The 25,391-nt window shown below is 37.5% G+C and overlaps 1 protein-coding gene across 4 annotated transcripts in view; it reads left to right on the top strand.

Moving 5' to 3' along the window:
- Window positions 1-25,391, top strand: part of LOC124368677 (ligand of Numb protein X 2-like) — a 392,173-nt gene that overhangs the window by 181,542 nt on the left and 185,240 nt on the right. For all 4 annotated transcript variants that reach the window (XM_046825960.1, XM_046825961.1, XM_046825957.1 and 1 more), the window contains one exon: window positions 267-567. In XM_046825960.1, coding sequence (XP_046681916.1) covers window positions 308-567 — 260 coding nt within the window. In that variant the 5' untranslated portion in view covers window positions 267-307. The remainder of the gene's footprint in view (window positions 1-266; window positions 568-25,391) is intronic.

The raw sequence follows: 25,391 nt of genomic DNA, 5'->3' as shown, positions 1-25,391 counted from the left end.
CGAGTTTTTCACTGCTAACGTCCTCCTCATTACGATGTTTCAGACACGATCGCAAAGCATGACTGAGCAACTGGGTGTTTGCAATGTTTTCAATATGCACCGATTATTGATAACTTGAAGCGTTTGGTGTTTGTACAAAATTTGTTGTTTTTGAAGGGATTTTAATTATATTTTTCCTCCAACTAATTATGCTTTTCGGGAGAACCGTGTTGAGGTGTACCACATTTGGCCATCAACTACAGCTGATGTATTTGATTGTGTTTCAGAAGTCGGTGTAACACGTGCCAGCTACATCTAGTGAGCCACGATGGAGGGACAGTGCCGAGTCTGCGGCCAGACACACGCTAATGTAGAACCCCACTTGTACGACTACGCTCAGGAGGTGGACGAGGACCTCATGTGCCAGATCTGCCTGCAGCCCTTCGTCAGCCCTATCGACCTTCTCTGCGGCCACACTTTCTGCCAACCCTGTCTCCTCAAACACCTTCAAGTGCAAAAATTGTGCCCCATCGATCGTCAACCTACCGATCTCAAACACACGTCTCCTTCCAGTCTCGTCCTGAAAAAGTAAGTGTCATTCGCTGGCTTTGTTTGATGGCATACATACCAATATCCACAGATATTTTCTTGGATTGGAGAGATTGAACACATACTTAATTGTATGCATCATATTAATACCGATGTTTAATATTAGGATAAGTAACTCACGATGTAAGATCTTAAACATTTTAATAAAAATAATTTGTCCTGAGTATGACTTTACATAGTTCAAATTCTTGCTCGCTAGGTTGACTGTGATATCTTTTTCCATGCAGAGTAAATAATATAAATATGGATTTCCAGTCTATGGTGGTAGTGATATTAAGTAGCCTAATGATGATTTCCATAAAGATTATGGTCTTCTAGTCGCTGCTCACACATTTTCTCGTGTTCGAACGAAACTTTTGTCATGCAAATTATACACGATTGTCTTTACCATTTTCTTACTTCGGAAAAGTAAATTTGTATTCCCGTCATTCTAGTAGCATGTATACTCGCAAATGGTTTCTCATCAAGATGTCATATTTTGATATGATTTGACATTGTAGTAGGCTATGAGTTGAATTCCTCTTTCGGAAACAAATCTCATTCAAATACGACCAGAGAGAGGCTGGACCAGTCACTGTAAATGTTATACATTTACGTTTTTAACTCTTGTCATATACATTAGTCTTACATATATTATTTAGCTGGTAAATTAACCTGACATTCTTCAAAGTCGAAGTCTCAAATTCACTGGCACTGTCAGCACTTACTGGCACTGTCAGCACTTACTGGTCATTCATCCAAGTAAACTTAGTCACTTACAAAAAACATTAAGTACCAGAGACTATAAGATGACTTCCGTATCAACATCAGTGGCAGGGTAAATACTGTTAGGAATACTTAGTGGTTATCCACCAGAGACCGATCATGAATCCGTATCAACATCAGTGGCAGGGTAAATACTGTCAGGAATACTTAGTGGTTATCCAACAGAGACTGATCATAAATCCGTATCAACATCAGTGGCAGGGTAAATACTGTTAGGAATACTTAGTTGTTATCCACCAGAGACCGATCATGAATCCGTATCAACATCAGTGGCAGGGTAAATACTGTCAGGAATACTTAGTGGTTATCCAACAGAGACCGATCATGAATCCGTATCAACATCAGTGGCAGGGTAAATACTGTCAGGAATACTTAGTGGTTATCCAACAGAGACCGATCATGAATCCGTATCAACATCAATGGCAGGGTAAATACTGTCAGCAATACTTAGTGGTTATCCAACAGAGACCGATCATGAACCCGTATCAACATCAGTGGCAGAGTAAATACTGTCAGGAATACTTAGTTGTTATCCACCAGAGACCAATCATGAATCCGTATCAACATCAGTGGCAGGGTAAATACTGTCAGGAATACTTAGTGGTTATCCAACAGAGAGCGATCATGAACCCGTATCAACATCAGTGGCAGAGTAAATACTGTCAGGAATACTTAGTCGTTATCCACCAGAGACCAATCATGAATCCGTATCAACATCAGTGGCAGGGTAAATACTGTCAGGAATACTTAGTGGTTATCCACCAGAGACCGATCATGAATCCGTATCAACATCAGTGGCAGGGTAAATACTGTCAGGAATACTTAGTGGTTATCCAACAGAGACCGATCATGAATCCGTATCAACATCAGTGGCAGGGTAAATACTGTCAGGAATACTTAGTTGTTATCCACCAGAGACCGATCATGAATCCGTATCAACATCAGTGGCAGGGTAAATACTGTCAGGAATACTTAGTGGTTATCCAACAGAGACCGATCATGAATCCGTATCAACATCAGTGGCAGGGTAAATACTGTCAGGAATACTTAGTGGTTATCCAACAGAGACCGATCATGAATCCGTATCAACATCAATGGCAGGGTAAATACTGTCAGGAATACTTAGTGGTTATCCAACAGAGACCGATCATGAACCCGTATCAACATCAGTGGCAGAGTAAATACTGTCAGGAATACTTAGTCGTTATCCAACAGAGACCGATCATGAATCCGTATCAACATCAATGGCAGGGTAAATACTGTCAGGAATACTTAGTGGTTATCCAACAGAGACCGATCATGAACCCGTATCAACATCAGTGGCAGAGTAAATACTGTCAGGAATACTTAGTTGTTATCCACCAGAGACCAATCATGAATCCGTATCAACATCAGTGGCAGGGTAAATACTGTCAGGAATACTTAGTGGTTATCCAACAGAGACCGATCATGAATCCGTATCAACATCAGTGGCAGGGTAAATACTGTCAGGAATACTTAGTGGTTATCCAACAGAGACCGATCATGAATCCGTATCAACATCAATGGCAGGGTAAATACTGTCAGCAATACTTAGTGGTTATCCAACAGAGACCGATCATGAACCCGTATCAACATCAGTGGCAGAGTAAATACTGTCAGGAATACTTAGTTGTTATCCACCAGAGACCAATCATGAATCCGTATCAACATCAGTGGCAGGGTAAATACTGTCAGGAATACTTAGTGGTTATCCAACAGAGACCGATCATGAACCCGTATCAACATCAGTGGCAGAGTAAATACTGTCAGGAATACTTAGTCGTTATCCACCAGAGACCAATCATGAATCCGTATCAACATCAGTGGCAGGGTAAATACTGTCAGGAATACTTAGTGGTTATCCACCAGAGACCGATCATGAATCCGTATCAACATCAGTGGCAGGGTAAATACTGTCAGGAATACTTAGTGGTTATCCAACAGAGACCGATCATGAATCCGTATCAACATCAGTGGCAGGGTAAATACTGTCAGGAATACTTAGTTGTTATCCACCAGAGACCGATCATGAATCCGTATCAACATCAGTGGCAGGGTAAATACTGTCAGGAATACTTAGTGGTTATCCAACAGAGACCGATCATGAATCCGTATCAACATCAGTGGCAGGGTAAATACTGTCAGGAATACTTAGTGGTTATCCAACAGAGACCGATCATGAATCCGTATCAACATCAATGGCAGGGTAAATACTGTCAGGAATACTTAGTGGTTATCCAACAGAGACCGATCATGAACCCGTATCAACATCAGTGGCAGAGTAAATACTGTCAGGAATACTTAGTCGTTATCCAACAGAGACCGATCATGAATCCGTATCAACATCAATGGCAGGGTAAATACTGTCAGGAATACTTAGTGGTTATCCAACAGAGACCGATCATGAACCCGTATCAACATCAGTGGCAGAGTAAATACTGTCAGGAATACTTAGTTGTTATCCACCAGAGACCAATCATGAATCCGTATCAACATCAGTGGCAGGGTAAATACTGTCAGGAATACTTAGTGGTTATCCACCAGAGACCGATCATGAATCCGTATCAACATCAGTGGCAGGGTATATAAATGTAATACATTATACAAATATATACATTTTAATTTAATATATATATTATTTATTAAATATAAACAAAGCTTTGTATTTAGGATCTTAATATAATTCATTTGATTTGATATGGCCATTTATTATGGACTGGTGTCATGCAATACAGAAACATTCTTTTTTTATTGCTAATGATCAATTGCCATGAGATTATAAAAATAATATACAAGACCTTTACACACTTACTCGACACTTCCATAAAAATTAAACAGGATCAAGTGTAGCGACGTAATCTTGCATGAGTAGGTATTATACTACAACGTAATTTACCGCCATTATAAATTTGCAGGCTTCTGTACTGGAATACGGATGTACGCACACCTTGAGTTGAGGTTAATTATTGTGGAAAATGTTATTTTATTTCCTGACTGTCTGTTCACGTCTAGACTTACAATGATGACTTTTTAGTATGGTAGGACACATACAGCAACATTTGATACGCTCAAGCACACAATATACACTCTGGCAAAGAGCAATTAACACTTTTGTAAATCAGACAATACCACGTACACAACTTTGTATCAATAGTGTGTAATTGATACACTGCATGTTGATATGCTCAACTACAAAAATATACACTCTGGCAAAGAGCAATTGATACCTTTGTAACTCTGAAGATATAACGCTCTCAACTTTATAAAACAATAGGGTTTACACTGCAGCAGTTGACATGCTCAAGCAAACAATATGCACTCTGGCAAAGAGCAATTAACTCTTTTTAACACAGAAAATTCAACGTTCACAACCTTATAATACCAATAGGTTTTACACTGCAACAGTTGATACGCTCAAGCACACAATATACAATCTGGCAAAGCGCAATTAACACCTTTGTAACTCAGAAAATCCAACGTTCACAACCTTATAATATCAACAGTTTTTACAGTGCAACTGTTGATACGCTCAAGCACACAATATACACTCCGGCAAAGAGCAATTAACACCTTTGTAACTCAGAAAATCCAACGTTCACAACCTTATAATACCAATAGGTTTTACACTGCAACAGTTGATACGCTCAAGCACACAATATACAATCTGGCAAAGCGCAATTAGCACCTTTGTAACTCAGAAAATCCAACGTTCACAACCTTATAATACCAATAGGTTTTACACTGCAACAGTTGATACGCTCAAGCACACATTATACACTCCGGCAAAGAGCAATTAACACCTTTGTAACTCAGAAAATCCAACGTTCACAACCTTATAATACCAATAGGTTTTACACTGCAACAGTTGATACGCTCAAGCACACATTATACACTCCGGCAAAGAGCAATTAACACCTTTGTAACTCAGAAAATCCAACGTTCACAACCTTATAATACCAATAGGTTTTACACTGCAACAGTTGATACGCTCAAGCACACATTATACACTCCGGCAAAGCGCAATTAACACCTTTGTAACTCAGAAAATCCAACGTTCACAACCTTATAATACCAATAGGTTTTACACTGCAACAGTTGATACGCTCAAGCACACATTATACACTCCGGCAAAGAGCAATTAACACCTTTGTAACTCAGAAAATCCAACGTTCACAACCTTATAATACCAATAGGTTTTACACTGCAACAGTTGATACGCTCAAGCACACATTATACACTCCGGCAAAGAGCAATTAACACCTTTGTAACTCAGAAAATCCAACGTTCACAACCTTATAATACCAATAGGTTTTACACTGCAACAGTTGATTCGCTCAAGCACACATTATACACTCCGGCAAAGAGCAATTAACACCTTTGTAACTCAGAAAATCCAACGTTCACAACCTTATAATACCAATAGGTTTTACACTGCAACAGTTGATACGCTCAAGCACACATTATACACTCCGGCAAAGAGCAATTAACACCTTTGTAACTCAGAAAATCCAACGTTCACAACCTTATAATACCAATAGGTTTTACACTGCAACAGTTGATACGCTCAAGCACACATTATACACTCCGGCAAAGAGCAATTAACACCTTTGTAACTCAGAAAATCCAACGTTCACAACCTTATAATACCAATAGGTTTTACACTGCAACAGTTGATACGCTCAAGCACACATTATACACTCCGGCAAAGAGCAATTAACACCTTTGTAACTCAGAAAATCCAACGTTCACAACCTTATAATACCAATAGGTTTTACACTGCAACAGTTGATACGCTCAAGCACACATTATACACTCCGGCAAAGAGCAATTAACACCTTTGTAACTCAGAAAATCCAACGTTCACAACCTTATAATACCAATAGGTTTTACACTGCAACAGTTGATACGCTCAAGCACACATTATACACTCCGGCAAAGAGCAATTAACACCTTTGTAACTCAGAAAATCCAACGTTCACAACCTTATAATACCAATAGGTTTTACACTGCAACAGTTGATACGCTCAAGCACACATTATACACTCCGGCAAAGAGCAATTAACACCTTTGTAACTCAGAAAAATCCAACGTTCACAACCTTATAATACCAATAGGTTTTACACTGCAACAGTTGATACGCTCAAGCACACATTATACACTCCGGCAAAGAGCAATTAACACCTTTGTAACTCAGAAAATCCAACGTTCACAACCTTATAATACCAATAGGTTTTACACTGCAACAGTTGATACGCTCAAGCACACATTATACACTCCGGCAAAGAGCAATTAACACCTTTGTAACTCAGAAAATCCAACGTTCACAACCTTATAATACCAATAGGTTTTACACTGCAACAGTTGATACGCTCAAGCACACATTATGCACTCCGGCAAAGAGCAATTAACACCTTTGTAACTCAGAAAATGTAACGTTTAAGACTGTACGATAATATCTGTTGGGTTCACATTATTACATCTGACACGCACGCAACAAGTTCCTGTGTCAAAGCCACGTCAACATTTTCGATACCAGTAGGATTCACATTGAAACATCAAACACACAACGCGAAAACAACACGTTTATTTGGCGGTACCACGTTTATATTAACAATACCAGTAGGGCTTAATCGACAACGGCTAAAGTACGTCATACATATTTTACTTTAACATCAGTAGGATTGATATTGTAAACGTGGACATTCGACAACTGCATTTAAGCGCCTCTAGCAGAACTACGGATAATATCTGGCAGTGTAAGAGCTACAAAGAGTTTTTAATTAAGTAACTCATTCTTAATATTTATTTTGACGCATTATAGTATACTTAAATATCGGCTATGTGGGTGATTGTGTGGTACCCAAAAGTGTTTTGTAGTGGAGTGTACCTGAATAGGTACTATTACCTGTTATTTGGAGTAATTCCTTGAATGGAATGGAACATTCTAAAGTTGTTACAGGACGATGGAAGGATGCAATTCGGCTTTGGGAAATGGTTTAATGAAACAGACCATATATCCAAGACCGGCACGAAAGTATACTCTTGGCAAGTTAGGTATGTGGTAATTGGTTTTAAGCGACTAGGTACGCCACACCAAATTTTGCGTAACGGCTTTCGTTGAAGCTGATTGGACAGTTATAACTCTTTTAATTCTTGAGATATCTGTGGGCAGATAGGCAGACTGCAGTCATACGGAAAATTGACGAAAAAAACCACGTTCATCCAAGAACCAAGCTAGAACACATTCTGGTCTTTCTAGAAATTAATTTCATGCAAAATGTAAAGTCTGCAGTTGAAATTAACTTGGGGGTACTACATGACACATTTACTTAGTTAGGTTTAACAGCAGCAGTATTTACGTAATTCGTGTTTCGTTGAGGGAACTACAACGCAAGTGTGCGGTGAAATCAAACCTTGTCTCTGACTTTAACATTGACATTACACTCTACAATTTTTGTAATTAAGTTAGGTTTAACAGCAGCAGTGTTTATGTAATTCGTGTTTCGTTGAGGGAACTACAACGCAAGAGTGCGCTGAAATCAAACCTTGTCTCTGACTTTAACATTGACATTACACTCTACAATTTTTGTAATTAAGTTAGGTTTAACAGCAGCAGTATTTACGTAATTCGTGTTTCGTTGAGGGAACTACAACGCAAGAGTGCGCTGAAATCAAACCTTGTCTCTGACTTTAACATTGACATTACACTCTACAATTTTTGTAATTAAGTTAGGTTTAACAGCAGCAGTATTTACGTAATTCGTGTTTCGTTGAGGGAACTACAACGCAAGAGTGCGCTGAAATCAAACCTTGTCTCTGACTTTAACATTGACATTACACTCTACAATTTTTGTAATTAAGTTAGGTTTAACAGCAGCAGTGTTTATGTAATTCGTGTTTCGTTGAGGGAACTACAACGCAAGAGTGCGCTGAAATCAAACCTTGTCTCTGACTTTAACATTGACATTACACTCTACAATTTTTGTAATTAAGTTAGGTTTAACAGCAGCAGTGTTTATGTAATTCGTGTTTCGTTGAGGGAACTACAACGCAAGAGTGCGCTGAAATCAAACCTTGTCTCTGACTTTAACATTGACATTACACTCTACAATTTTTGTAATTAAGTTAGGTTTAACAGCAGCAGTGTTTATGTAATTCGTGTTTCGTTGAGGGAACTACAACGCAAGAGTGCGCTGAAATCAAACCTTGTCTCTGACTTTAACATTGACATTACACTCTAAAATTTTTGTAATTAAGTTAGGTTTAACAGCAGCAGTGTTTATGTAATTCGTGTTTCGTTGAGGGAACTACAACGCAAGAGTGCGCTGAAATCAAACCTTGTCTCTGACTTTAACATTGACATTACACTCTACAATTTTTGATTTTTCTACGAATAAAAATGTCACAAGCTCCGATCTTATATGATTGTACTCAGTTTCTTTACAAATGTATTTACTCTGCTATTTTCATATTTCCATTATGGTTACTCATAGTTAGCAATGTAAAAGTATTCGCTAACGTTCAGCCGAACCCTTGGAAGTGACATACACCCCTTGGACCCTTGGACCCTTGGACTCCGTGTTCCTTATATTTAAATGAACCTTCATGTAAAATTTAAGTCTTGTCATTTCAATTTCGAGATATCATGCGGACAGACAGACAGAAATGCAAATTTTCCAGTCTGTCGAGTGTTTGGTTAAGCTATGCAAATTATTTAAAGCACTTCACAAACAATTTTGTCTTCTTTTTCATTGAACACCAACAGTAAGAAAGGAAATACCATACGATATTTGAGTTTTGCTGAAGTTCAAAATAGAGTTGATTTGAGCTTCTTGTGACAGGTCCGTTGATAGCATTATGTGAATATCCACAATTTTGTGTTATGTGATATGTGTTCATGTACTTTTGAAACAAGTAATTTGAAGTATTGGAAACATTTTAACAACACAATTAAATGTGTTTTGGAACTAAAACCAATTTTATTGTGAACTTCAGATAATTGTCTGACACAAGACTTACAGATACAAGTACAAGTATCAATACAAGTCATGAAAATGTTTCATTTGAAAGAACAAATAATAATTTTTAAGTTATTGGAAACTTAATCGAAATGGTAAACCGCCAAAATGAAAGCTTTATTGAAATTGTCGTCCTGTGATCTTTTGTAGCTTTTATAAAATATTTACTGGTGTGCTTTACAACACAACTAGGAGAAGATTGAATTTATTCAATACAGTAGTACATTCATGCCATTTTAATTCATGTTTTGGTCAATACATAGAAGACGTAGAAACCTAGGTAATCTTCATTGCATGGATCAGGGGGTGATGGCACGTTTCTGTCCTTCCGCTACCACTTCGTGGTACATACTCTCTACTCTAATTTTCTCCTTGCTATACTTTCCATATTTAACTGCGATATCCATATTTCACTATTTATAATGATTAAATTAAAAAATATTATATTTTTTATTTTAATTATTTGTTAACATTTGTTAAATTTCCTTATTAATTGGACCTAAAGGTTATAAGACCAATCATTACAGTCCTAGCTTGCTAATAGTATTCTATCAAGTCTGTATAGGATACATTCATTAGATTTTTGCTGACTTTACCCTGCCTTCATATTTATGAGGTGATCATGTACTGCTTGTCCAAGTGTGTCTTGGTTCGTGGCAGGGAATTTCACCAATATGAAACCAGAGGCAGGTACAACTTCAGAACACAGCAACAAAGACTGACGTTGTCTCAACACCTCCCGCAACAAGTTGGTGTCAGACTAATCAACAGGCTCCCTGAAAGTGTGAAAAATTCAAACAACACAAATCGATTTAAAACTCGTCTCAAGCGCTTCTGGTGTGTTAAGCGTTTTACTCCGTGGACAAATTCATGATGAGCCGCTGGGAAATTCAGAAATCAAGAAATAAACGCTGGATCTGATCTGATGTCGGAATGGATGTGTCTGTTTGAATGTATAAAATGTATGTCTGACTGATGTAAAGTTGACGATTGCGATACAATGTCAGAGATTATCATTATTATTAAATCCATTTTCCCAAACCGAAACCACCCCTCCACCGTCCTGGGCCAACTTTCGGACATTTAGAAGGTCCCATTTCATTCACGCAGTATTTACAAATATCGCAGATAATATTATCTATTCAAATACATTCTTACATCAAATGGACTGTGGTAAAAAACATACCTAGTACCAAACAATCACTCTAATAACCGACATACAACACTGGGCCAAAATAAATAATTAAGAATTAATAAAATAATTTAAAACTTTATGAAACTATTACACTGTGAGATATTAAGGTTTGTTTTGCCAGAGGTACGTAAATGCTGTTACCACTTACCTCGGGAATGTTTGGAATTCCGTTTTAACAAGGGTCGCTTTTGACCCCTCTTGCATTTACGAAATACATGTAAAGCCGCGGGTAACATTCCGTGTGATGTGTCAAACAAGATTGTACAAATTTTGGTTCAAGAAATCATGATGAGAAATTTTCTTCACGGCAGACTTGATATGTGTATTGCTATGTAACACGATATGTGTATTGCTATGTAACATGATATGTGTATTGCTATGTAACATGATATGTGTATTGATATGTAACATGATATGTGTATTGATATGTAACATGATATGTGTATTGCTATGTAACATGATATGTGTATTGATATGTCTTCTTCTATCAGTGTAATAAACCGGACAACGGCCGTACCTACTGGATTTCAGTTAGACGGTTTCATCAGTCTCAGGCATCAAAGGAATGTCTCTGTTTGTTTTAACTTTGTGTTCGTGTCTTCACCCATAATTAAACCACAGTTCACAACACCTGAACTCAGCTTTGCAGCTCGTAAACTTAAATTATCCAACTTAAAATATGAAAGGGCAACTTTTTCCTCGTGTCGTCTCAGTGTGCATTTACGTCTCCTTCATTATTTTATACACAATTTCGTGAAATGCAATTAAAGTCGGAGACGTAACAGAATACTGTGTTATTAACGTGAATACAATAGAAGCGGTGGCAGTTGTACGAGCAGAGTATTTTTGGCTAAATGTGTACTAACAGCAAATGTGCACACTTGCGAGTATACGGTACTAGATCAATAACTACTACTGCTGTAATGTAACACAACACAGTTAGTGTTCACACGTTTGTGTATTACTACGAGTAAATCGCTATATCACATATAGAGAAAAGGCGCATAAAAAGTAAGTTCATGGGGAAAAATTACATGTGTACGAAAACAAGTCAATTAAAAATATAAATATTTTAAATTTGGTGTGCAGCAACAATTATTTATTTATTTTATTCCCAAATGGTATACGATTTTACAATGCGAGAATAAAAGAAAGTAAAAAACCTTACAAGGTAGGTAAAAACCTACCACTAGTTTTAAAGTTCATGCAGTTTTCAAATTAACAGTGTTAATGTCTTACAAACTAGAAAACAAAAACACCATAATTTATCCAAAATATGTAAAGGAGAAACGTAGCTATAATATGTATATGTGTAATATACAGGCCCAAAAAGGTTAAAACGAGCAAAAAATCTCATGTAAGTATCATAGTTTTAAGCAGAATTTAGGGAAAAAAACAATAGTAACACTAAATTAAATTCTGAAAAATACGGTAATAACTTTGTAGAATAGACTATGTAGAGCATTAACAATAACATACTTTGAAGTAGAAACCGCAGTGTGTGAAATTGATATCACTATTCGCTTCTATATCACACCAAGATCGACTTCACGGCAACCACCCTGAAGGTAGGAAGCTTCATGTTAAAAAGGTCTACATCCGGATATACATCGCAGCCGATATCTGCATCCTAGGCATTACGCTGTTTGTCTGAAGAGTGTATGCAACTGCAGCCTTACGAAATGCTCCAGAAACCTAATTGTTGAAGGCACTCTTAAGTTGACCCTTTCGAGCAGTTGAGGGTAGTCGATGAGAGCATTTAAAAGCTTGTATAGGAACATGGCATCCTAGATCTTCTTCTACCTTCAAGTGACACCAAGCCCGTGTCCGATGCTATTTCTTCGACCGGCACATCTCTGTAATGAAGGCCGTGCCTCACTCCCACAATTCTCACAAACTTGTCTTGAATTTGTTGAAGACCTCTGATGTGGCCAACTTGAAAGGGCGACCACACAACCGTCGAAAACTCTTGCCTAACGAGGGAGCAGTATATGAACTTAGAACTCGGAGGTTGGTTATGCCTTTTGTAGATCTGCTCACAAAACCCAGAAGGTGAGCTCACGATTAGCACGGTTCAAAATAGAGTTGATTTGAGCTTCTTGTGACAGGTCCGTTGATAGCATTATGTGAATATCCACAATTTTGTGTTATAGACTTTAAATTTTCGAACACTACTTACGTAGTGAAATATCGTTGAAAACATTCTCAATTTATCCGAATCAGTTTTTTTATTCGCCTATGAAAAGAACGTAGCCCTAAAAGGACCTTTGCGCCTGCTCCGAAGTGAGAGGATAATCAAATGGGTATAAGGAAGAGAGAGTAGGGCCGCCTCTGTCGAGATTCCGTGAGGATGGATGGCTGACGTTATGTATCAGTTATGTCATTATGGAAGGAGAGGTAAGCTCCGTTACAGCATCTTCCAATCAGCTGTCAGAGGACAGTACTCCTTCACACTTAGACTAGCTACAACCTTTGACACTAAGGAAACTCCACCCACTCCAACAGTCATCCTCTGCAGTAGACTAGACATATCGATCAATCCTTTTATCCTAATGTCTCAATATATTTTCGGATAGTGTTGTTCCGCTACTGGACATCCCTGTGGTCGCCTAAGTGTAAGTCTCGCCTCCATGTTTACTGTTCTCAGTGTAGGTTCAATTCGAATGTATAAACCAGCCAGTTAACACTCCTGGTGGGTCCAAATCAAATTTAGTTAATGTAAATATAAACAATTAATTAACATCTTTAGAATACAATAAACGATGTAATCGCTGACAAACAATAAATTATATATAACAGTGTAATATATTGAAAATACCTATGATATTAGTATATGTCGACTAAGGTTGGAGAAGTGGTTCGGAATCCTCCGTAAGTCGGCTTATAAGGATGCTTAGACTTTAGGATTATTGGAATTGATCATCTGATACACCTAATTTCGGTTAGCCAGTCACTTTCGTGTCTGAGTTTGTGATCAGGGTGTACTAATATTGGTCTACCTCACCAACATGCATGGCATTGAACTTTTTTAATGTGTTTAGGTAGTTTTTAGTGATAAAAAGGTAACATATGGGATTGTAAATCGGATTTCAGCAACTTACCGATACTACCACACTACCAAGATCGGAATAACCACGGAATTGCGGAAGGAATTACCTAATTTCAATGATCACTGAACTAAAAGTTTACACTTTATAGAACATACTATAGAAGATCTCGAATAGTAATTAGTCCAAATATTTTTCATCTATTCAACTCTTATTTTTCTGAGTATGTAGATGTCTTCTGGGTTGATAACTGACAATACTGATGCAATTAATAAGCTCAGTGTTAACAGTCATCTTTCATTTTGTACTACTTGAGTGTGTCAATATTTGGTTATCCATAACTTTCATATTATTAAGTCAAGAAATCGATCAATATCGCGATGACATGGAAAGGTATTTAACTTTGGAGTCGTCATTAGTGATTCCATGTGCCGTGTCACAAACGTATTCGTAGTGTGAATTTATATAATTATATAAATGGGTAGAAAACATTCTGTCCGGTTTTCTAGAGGGTGATGGTGTCTATTGAACGAGAAAGTAATGTTGATCAATAATTCCAATTAAAATAAGATCATGAGTGATCAGTATACAATCTATAGTATTGTAACACTTAAATTATAAATTATATAACGCATATATTACCGAACCACCTTGCGATGGAGATATCTTGAAGTTATGATTTTGCTGGTCAGAAAATGGAAATGCAGTCATCGTACGTGTAATAATTTAGACTATTTTTGACAATTTAATAAATAAAACAATTAAAGCAGTTGAGTAGCAAGCGCCTTGCCTTTGTTTTATTGTGTGTTTTTTCAAAGTATGCATAAGATATTTAAAACTTGTATTTTCTTATTTTTCTCAGTAAGACAAATGTTCCAAAAAACTGTACCTCTTTATCTTAAACTGTTTTTTAGGTACGACTGATAAACAATGGACCAATGCACTAAGCGAGATAGGATATAGTAAAAGGATCATTTTCTATTATTTCAAACAAGTTTGTTTGTTAACTGAAATATTTTGTCCACATTTTCCAAACGTAATTGGATAACATTAATAAACAACAGAAGCTGTTTGCAGGTTGGTCCATTGGCTGGAACCGGCCAGCAGCCACGCTAGAAGCAAAAATAGTAAATGTAGGCTAATTGGTCATAAGATGCAGTGAGAGGCGGGTCGCAGATGTCGGGTGACAGTGCCGTCCCAGTCATCGTGTGAGGTGATGAAATGTTATCGTGATGTTTTGGCAGCTCCGGCTGTGGTTTGGTCCATCGGTTCTTAAATAAACCTCTCAGTGATATTGCCTACCATTCCCACCGATGTCTTTGACTGACGAGGCACTGTCACTGGGCCAGAGCAGTAGTCATGGAACTCGGGAGCTTGTTGAAGACAGTTAAATAACACTCGTGCAGCTCATAACGTTTCGTCATAGGGGTTAGAATCTAAATAGATTCATTTTGATTGAGAAGTAGTTCAGCCTCTAAATGTTGCGAGAAGAGGAGCAAAGCGGTTTGATAACGATAACAAATAATGTCAGACATGGCTTATTCCAAGTAGTCCAGATTCGATATATTGCGAAAAGAGGAGCAAAGCGGTTTGATAACGATAACTAATAATGTCAGGCATGGCTTATTCCAAGTAGTCAATATTCTATATATTGCGAGGAGAGGAGCAAAGCGGTTTGATAACGATAACAAATAATGTCATGCATGGCTTATTCCAAGTAGTCCAGATTCTATATATTGCGAGGAGAGGAGCAAAGTGGTTTGATAACGATAACAAATAATGTCAGGCATGGCTTATTCAAAGTAGTCCAGATTCTATATATAGCGAAAAGAGGACAAACCCGGTTTGATAACGATAACAAGTAATGTCAGGCATGGCTTATTCCAAGTAGTCCAGATTCTGTATATTGCGAGAAGAGGAGCGAAGTGGTTTGATAACGAAAACAAATAATGTCAGGCTTGGCTTATTCCAAGTAGTCCAGATTCTATATATTGCGAGGAGAGGAGCAAAGTAGTTTGATAACGATAACAAATAATGTCAGACATGGCTTATTCCAAGTAGTCCAGATTCTATATATAGTGAAGAGAGGACCAACCCGGTTTGATAACGATAACAAATAATGTCATGCATGGCTTATTCCAAGTAGTCCAGATTCTATATATAGCGAAGAGAGGACCAACCCGGTTTGATAACGATAACAAATAATGTCATGCATGGCTTATTCCAAGTAGTCCAGATTCTGTATATTGCGAGGAGAGGAGCGAAGTGGTTTGATAACGAAAACAAATAATGTCAGGCTTGGCTTATTCCAAGTAGTCCAGATTCTATATATTGCGAGGAGAGGAGCAAAATGGTTTGATAACGATAACAAATAATGTCAAACATGGCTTATTCCAAGTAGTCCAGATTCTATATATTGCGAGGAGAGGAGCGAAGTGGTTTGATAACGAAAACAAATAATGTCAGGCTTGGCTTATTCCAAGTAGTCAGATTCTATATATTGCGAGGAGAGGAGCAAAGTGGTTAGATAACGATAACAAATAATGTCAGGCATGGCTTATTCCAAGTAGTCCAGATTCTATATATTGCGAGGAGAGGACCAACCCGGTTTGATAACGATAACAAATAATGTCAGGCATGGCTTATTCCAAGTAGTCCAGATTCTATATATATATAGCGAAGAGAGGACCAACCCGGTTTGATAACGATAACAAATAATGTCAGGCATGGCTTATTCCAAGTAGTCCAGATTCTGTATATTGCGAGGAGAGGAGCAAAGTGGTTTGATAACGATAACAATTAATGTCAGACATGGCTTATTCCAAGTAGTCCAGATTCTGTATATTGCGAGGAGAGGAGCAAAGTGGTTTGATAACGATAACAAATAATGTCAGACATGGCTTATTCCAAGTAGTCCAGATTCTATATATAGCGAAGAGAGGACCAACCCGGTTTGATAACGATAACAAATAATGTCGAGCACGGCTTATTCCAAGTAGTCCAGATTCTATATATTGCGAGAAGAGGAGCAAAGCGGTTTTATAACGATAACAAATAATGTCAGACATGGCTTATTCCAAGTAGTCCAGATTCTATATTTAGCGAAGAGAGGACCAACCCGGTTTGATAACGATAACAAATAATGTCAGGCATGGCTTATTCCAAGTAGTCCAGATTCTATATATATATAGCGAAGAGAGGACCAACCCGGTTTGATAACGATAGCAAATAATGTCAGGCATGGCTTATTCCAATTCGTCCATATTCTATATATAGCGAAGAGAGGACCAATCCGGTTTGATAACGATAACAAATAATGTCAGGCATGGCTTATTCCAAGTAGTCCAGATTCTATATTTAGCGAAGAGAGGACCAACCCGGTTTGATAACGATAACAAATAATGTCAGGCATGGCTTATTCCAAGTAGTCCAGATTCTGTATATTGCGAGGAGAGGAGCAAAGTGGTTTGATAACGATAACAATTAATGTCAGACATGGCTTATTCCAAGTAGTCCAGATTCTGTATATTGCGAGGAGAGGAGCAAAGTGGTTTGATAACGATAACAAATAATGTCAGACATGGCTTATTCCAAGTAGTCCAGATTCTATATATAGCGAAGAGAGGACCAACCCGGTTTGATAACGATAACAAATAATGTCAGGCATGGCTTATTCCAAGTAGTCCAGATTCTATATTTAGCGAAGAGAGGACCAACCCGGTTTGATAACGATAACAAATAATGTCAGGCATGGCTTATTCCAAGTAGTCCAGATTCTGTATATTGCGAGGAGAGGAGCAAAGTGGTTTGATAACGATAACAAATAATGTCAGACATGGCTTATTCCATGTAGTCCAGATTCTATATATAGCGAAGAGAGGACCAACCCGGTTTGATAACGATAACAAATAATGTCGAGCACGGCTTATTCCAAGTAGTCCAGATTCTATATATTGCGAGAAGAGGAGCAAAGCGGTTTTATAACGATAACAAATAATGTCAGACATGGCTTATTCCAAGTAGTCCAGATTCTATATTTAGCGAAGAGAGGACCAACCCGGTTTGATAACGATAACAAATAATGTCAGGCATGGCTTATTCCAAGTAGTCCAGATTCTATATATAGCGAAGAGAGGACCAACCCGGTTTGATAACGATAGCAAATAATGTAATGCATGGCTTATTCCAAGTAGTCCAGATTCTATATATTGCGAGGAGAGGTGCAAATAAGGCATTATTTTGTTTTCTAATATTTCAATATATTTTGAATGAATAGAAGGATTAAGTGTTCTTTACTCCCTGAAGCCCCATGAATGGTAATTTTGCTTACTCAAACAGACCCTGTGTAGGTTGACGGTTATAGGTGTCAGTAGTCTTCAACAGGTTAACAAGTATAGGGTACAAATAAAGTCCGTGTAGTAATATGGCTTATGCTGACAATATGCCAGCAGTTCTAACCCATACTAGATGAGGAAGAGCGCATCACAACATATTATGCAATCTTACTGTTTAACAGGTAGAGGGTAGAACTAATTCTCAGGAGTAATATGGGTTGTGGGGATAGGAGACGGGTCTAGCCAAACCGTGAGTGGCTTAAGCTCAACCAATCAGTGATCAATATGGTCAATCGGCGATCAAGTGGTTTCTGTGTCACAGGCTGGAGAGATGGGATTTGATAAACAGTTACTCAGGAGTAATATGGGTTGTGGGGATAGGAGACGGGTGGAGCCAAACCGTGAGTGGCTTAAGCTCAACCAATCAGTGATCAATATGGTCAATCGGCGATCAAGTGGTTTCTGTGTCACAGGCTGGAGAGATGGGATTTGATAAACAGTTACTCAGAAGATTGGTGATAAAGTTTACGAAATCGCCACAGATACACAGTTTAATAAATTCTTTAAAAAATTACTAATTAAAATAAGAAAGCAGATATTTATGCGCTTGTATCTTCTTAGTTCCAGGAAAGTACAAACTTTGCCCTGGTCCCTTAGGATTTTTACAGGAAAAATAATACGCTCTGTGGAAAATGCAGTAAAGGATTTACACTGGTGGAAGCACAACATACCGAGTAGGTTGCCCCTACGTGCTGAGAGAATCGAAGCAACCCGAGTCGAATTTATTAAAAGAGTAAATAAAGCCCTGGGTGTTTTAAAAGAAAGCAATTCTAGGTTAAAAGCAGATATATTATAGCAAATATGCTATAACAATCAGTTAACCAGATCTAACAGAGAGTATGAAGGCACAATAAAGAGAAATTGGATAGTGGCCCAATAGCATCACTGTTGAATTGGTTACCTAATATCCATAAAAAAGGATTTTAGACCCATTATTTGTAGATTTGAATTTTTATCTAATCTGATATTGTATATTTTGCTTTATTTCCATGTAAACCTTGGATAGTTTTATTGTGTCAATAAATGTAATATAAAGAAAATAGGTTTAAAACACACCAGGATACGAAAATATCTGTTTTATCAAATATGCATTAATATTTTAACAAAAGGTTAATACAAAAATGTATCTAAGGGTAATAAGAGAAACGTTTTATATTTTAGAAGAAAATAACTTTAACAAAAAAACATTAGATTATTAAAAAGCTGGGAGCCTGTAACGATCGCTGACGGTTAAAATTCAACCAATTATGATACAGCTTAGTCCTCTTCCCAAGTAGATGTGCATTATTGGCTTCGCTAGTGGTGGTTTAATGTCTGTAGAAGGTGGTTCTTCTCATCCAGCCCGATATATCTCAAGATTTTAATTGTGCTCCCAACGTATTGATGCGGTGTGAACAAAACACAGATTCATAAATTACAGTTATGGCACTGCATACATAATTTTACGAATGACGACTTCCGTTAATAATCTGTTGTTGATGGCCTGCAACACCATAAAACGAGATGGTCTTCTGTCTTATACTGACTAAATGAACTCAGAATGATGGGATAATATCATTTCAAGAGTGATTTAATCCTTGTAGTTAAAATTTCAGAGTTTGGGTAACCAATGAAGTTTACATATAAAATTTGAGTTTTCATTTGTGCACAACTCAGTAAATCCACATTATCTGAGTCAGTTTACGACATACGAGTACATCCCACTACGCTAGCAATATGAGAATTATTTGATGAAAATAGAATTGAAGTATTCTATTCTGGTTTGAGTTCTTTGATTTGTTTAATTTTGTAAACTACAACCGTGGGGATATTGTTTCGTGGAACGTTTTCACCCAGGTGGTCCGGTAAATGGTTTTGGCACTAATTCACATCGTTGTGTCCGTCATTGTTCTTTGGTTTTTGAAGTCCGTTCATTATTTTGGTTCTTTCTGCTGTGATTAATGGTTAAAGGCTTGTTTGAGGATCTTATAAAAAAAGTGGATTGTTTTAAAGGAAAAACTTATTAGTGTAATAAGGGCCTTGATATATGATAAAACCCTAGCTATCCCTAGTCCAAACTGAAATCCGACGCCTGAGAACTTTACGTTGGAACAAAATCTGCCTCATGAGGTTGGTTAGGATTAACTGTTGGTTTAACGACTATGGAGCAATGTAAGTTCTCAATATCCTGTATTGAAATTTAATTTTTTCTCTTTGGTCAGGAAGCTGGGGATACCTCTCATTGCGCTTAGTTCTATAAAGACCGTCGCGTTGCTTCCGGAATGGCAGGGTATGCAGGATGGGTGAGAGTAAAAGTTTAGGCCACATTCTGCGAAATCGCATATCACATCCATCCTAAAATGAAGTATGTCTTTAGTTATAGAGGTGAAGTTAGGATTTAAAATTCTTCTCTTCCACTTGGCCTTTACCTATAATGAAGAGGACTGTCTCTTAGTCATACCACCTTAAAAATCCAAGGCTAGATTTTTCTAGCTTAAAAATACCTTTTAATAATGAATCCCTACCCAGTCCAACAATCATACTCCATATTAAACTGGACTTGTCAATTAACCCTTTACCTCAATATCTCAACACGTGTGTAATAGGATTGCACAAACGGGTCGATTTATACACATGTGCAAACTCCATTAGAGTTTATACCGGTTCAGTGGCTAATATATCAATGCAAACCTCAGCCGAGTGTAAAACATCGTATACACGTCATTCATAAAGTTTGCAACAGAGCTATTTATTCAGGGCTCTGCACACAAGAGAGGCTTATGTAGCGAGTATAAAATTGGTGGCCAGGTCGAGTACTAGCGCGGTGTGGCTCGGGACGGCACGACAAGGTAAGCGCGGCAAGGGCGGTTGTGGTAGTCTCGGTGTCTGTGGGTGGGATGAGGCGGTAGAGTTACTCGCCGGAAAACGAGCTGACCAGTGTATAAATAGCGCTAGGATTGCTATGGAACCCCAACTGTCCTCTGCAAGCATTCCGACTTGCCCACGATTTACGTATTTTCTATCCTTCCTTCCCATTCCCATAAACTGTGTAGAGCAGTGTATAAATAGCGCTAGGATTGCTATGGAACCCCAACTGTCCTCTGCAAGCATTCCGACTTGCCCACGATTTACGTATTTTCTATCCTTCCTTCCCATTCCCATAAACTGTGTAGAGCAGTGTATAAATAGCGCTAGGATTGCTATGGAACCCCAACTGTCCTCTGCAAGCATTCCGACTTGCCCACGATTTACGTATTTTCTATCCTTCCTTCCCATTCCCATAAACTGTGTAGAGCAGTGTATAAATAGCGCTAGGATTGCTATGGAACCCCAACTGTCCTCTGCAAGCATTCCGACTTGCCCACGATTTACGTATTTTCTATCCTTCCTTCCCATTCCCATAAACTGTGTAGAGCAGTGTAATGTTAACAACGTGGCGTGATTCCTTACACTCGTGTTTTACTTGTAACATACGTCTCACTCTGTATTTAATTCTCACTGATATTTATGTAATTAAATCGAGACTATTTTTGTGTGGAATATGTTCTAGTCAAAATCTTCTTACATATTTGAGTACGGTTGAACAATAATTGTTATTGGGACGAGTGTTCTTAACGCTAAGTTTTTCCAACTTTTAAAAAGCGTTTTTCTTCCACAACAAATATTTTTTAATAGAATATTAGACAAAGTACAGGTTGAGACTAAAATCTATACTGAATCATTACCACGTGGTTTATATTGAAATAAATTATGAGATAAACCCCCTTCCGCCTAAAAACTTATGTGTCGTAACTTACACTTATCAAACCAACCCTGTTTACTAAATTACACAGATCGTAACATATAAACCACTCAACTTTGGAACTACGTCTTCCAACTAAGTATCAGTGACACACTGATCGTAACATATAAACCACTCAACTTTGGAACTACATCTTCCACCTGAGTATCAGTGACACACTGATCGTAACATATAAACCACTCAACTTTGGAACTACATCTTCCAACTGAGTATCAGTGACACACTGATCGTAACATATAAACCACTCAACTTTGGAACTACATCTTCCAACTGAGTATCAGTGACACACTGATCGTAACATATAAACCACTCAACTTTGGAACTACATCTTCCAACTGAGTATCAGTGACACACTGATCGTAACATATAAACCACTCAACTTTGGAACTACATCTTCCACCTGAGTATCAGTGACACACTGATCGTAACATATAAACCACTCAACTTTGGAACTACATCTTCCACCTGAGTATCAGTGACACACTGATCGTAACATATAAACCACTCAACTTTGGAACTACATCTTCCAACTGAGTATCAGTGACACACTGATCGTAACATATAAACCACTCAACTTTGGAACTACATCTTCCACCTGAGTATCAGTGACACACTGATCGTAACATATAAACCACTCAACTTTGGAACTACATCTTCCAACTGAGTATCAGTGACAAACTGATCGTAACATATAAACCACTCAACTTTGGAACTACATCTTCCAACTGAGTATCAGTGACACACTGATCGTAACATATAAACCACTCAACTTTGGAACTACATCTTCCACCTGAGTATCAGTGACACACTGATCGTAACATATAAACCACTCAACTTTGGAACTACATCTTCCAACTGAGTATCAGTGACACACTGATCGTAACATATAAACCACTCAACTTTGGAACTACATCTTCCAACTGAGTATCAGTGACACACTAATCGTAACATATAAACCACTCAACTTTGGAACTACATCTTCCACCTGAGTATCAGTGACACACTGATCGTAACATATAAACCACTCAACTTTGGAACTACATCTTCCACCTGAATATCCGTGACACAGATTGGAACAGACCAATTAAACACCATGGATACAAACGACATTCATAAATATCCTATATCTTAATCTACTGCAATACGTTTATATGATCCAGGTAACATATATGTAAATCTATCTCACATAGTGTATCTTAATAGAGCTATATTCACTAATAAAACCATCCCACGTCACGTAACTAGACAATGTGTACTGCAATATACTGAATGATATAATATTGTATTGTGTGGTGCTGTAATGCCTCCAGTGCCAAGTCCAGTAGTACGAGTATCATGCCGCTATGTCGCCACAACAGCCCATTACAGACCTTGTTGATAGTATAGGGTTTAGTACTGTAGACTAGTACTGCTCCTATTCGAAACGGCATTCCGTTTAATGCTGAAATAAATTATAATAATTGAAATATTCCTGTGTCTAAAATATTGAGTCATTGAATGGCATGCTATTGCATTTAAATAAATAAAACTCCTTTTATTTTATGCCTTTAAATACGCATTCGTACTTAAATTTTTACAATTCTTTTTCAAATCACCTCTTTTCAAATTACAACACAACAACAATGAAGTAACGTACATCTACATTGGTCTTGGTTTTAATAACTCTTTCAGTTTCCTTTTAAAATTATCACATAAATAATATTTTAATCTGCAATGGAAGGTTATTATATAGCTTAGGGCCAAAGTATGATGTATAAGTAAGGGCTTATCGTAATAATTATACTTTTGCTTTGATAACTATATTTTTTTTACTGAAGGCTCGGTGAACTGATTTGTTGGGACATGAACGAGGGACGAGAAATACTTAACTACTATAAATATGTTTACTGAGAAAATACTTACTTTTTGACACTTTTCCTACCTGCCTTACTAATGAAGAGATTAACATCGTACTGGACGCCTTCAGGTTCATACTTCTGAATATACGAGTAAATAGTCATATTAAACATTCGGAAGGATTTCTAACTGTGTCACCGAGATGAAATATTATATATAAGGCTATACATTATGGCAAAGCATGTCTTGATACTACTTCGGGCAAAACTAGAGGAATATCAAGTTTTCACACTAATAATCTCTTATATTTTGCGCCTGTGCACTGGTGGGCGGATTGCAATTGGGCAATATTATAACTTACTTGTCATGTACAGAAGTCCATCTGATGGTTACAATAACCTTAGTGTCAGTAATACTTACATTTGTATTGGTGACATTAATATTGATTTACCAGTTTAGAGTGATGTTTCCTTAAAGATTAATGTTTGGATATATTGTACGGTTTAGGATTCTACCTCTTCATCTAGATTGGACTGGATGGCTGCTGGACTGACAGACATCTTCTGTAGCCTATATGTCTCTGATGCCGAAACGATGCAAAGAGCTCGTTTTAAACTTCTCGTTGCCGATTTTATTTTTAGATCTCTTCAAAGAGAAGTAGCTCCAGATTCCAGGAGTCAAGTCTGTGACAGTGTTAAGAACAAATAATAAAGTTAGAAACGACTTCAATGTTTATTTGTCGCAAGTTGGTAAGGCAATTACTGCTGTACCGTTAGTTAGTTCCATTTTATATAATGCAACATTTCACAACCTAGTTAGCCAGTACAACTTAATATTATTTTTATCCAATGTTCATGGCACGCGTATGAATGTTTTATTGTAACCCTTCGTACCAGCCCAACTACGTGACCGATTTCACCTCGCGCGCTATGTCCGTAAGTAAAATTTATATTTTCGTATTATTAAATTAGCCCTTTGATGCCAAACGCCCGGGTTGTGAGTCTACATATTGTGAAGGGAAGTAAAATCTTAAGTTTTATAAAGTAAAATATCGTAGGCATAATTCCATAGAACATTGGATATTTTAGGCCCACCTATCAGATATACATTTTTAGTTCTTGTACTCTAATTGGCAGCAACGTGGCAAGGCATACATTTAATTTACCAACTAAAAGTGGTGCTTGTAAGTTTCATTAATTAAATTGAACTTATAAGAAAACTTTGAAATTCGAGTATTTATTACTACGACCTCAGAAGTCACCACCCCCATGTGTTATCGTCATTCGGTACACATGAATGATTGCGCGAATCTGCTATTGATGGGCCTACTCTGGCATCAACTGGGTGAAACTGAGTGAAAACGCCACAATGCCTGCCATTAAAATAGAATATTTGTCTAAAGATGAGTTAGTATTTGAACTGATATCTAGAGCTGTTAAATTAAATAGTGACAGTACAGTAAATGAACTTAGAAATTCCTTAAGACAGTGTTTGAGAAACAATATTTTACCTACTGCAAGTAGCCTATTAAAAATAGATCGCAATCAGGAAGTACAACTTCTCAGTGAAAAAGTGATTTTATTAGAACATGGGTGCAGTGAATTGAACAGTGATAGTTCACCTTTAGAATTCACCAAATTTCAAGAAAAATGTTAAACATTTAATAAACCGTTTATTTTTAGACAACCAGCTAGAACTAACTACTGTACATAGTGAAACTTTATCAGCTTTAAAGTATAGACTATT

Source organism: Homalodisca vitripennis, chromosome X (assembly GCF_021130785.1).
Source record: "Homalodisca vitripennis isolate AUS2020 chromosome X, UT_GWSS_2.1, whole genome shotgun sequence".
NCBI lineage: Eukaryota > Metazoa > Arthropoda > Insecta > Hemiptera > Cicadellidae > Homalodisca > Homalodisca vitripennis.
Note: the sequence above shows the minus strand (reverse complement) of the source record. Positions and strands in the feature narration are given on the sequence as shown.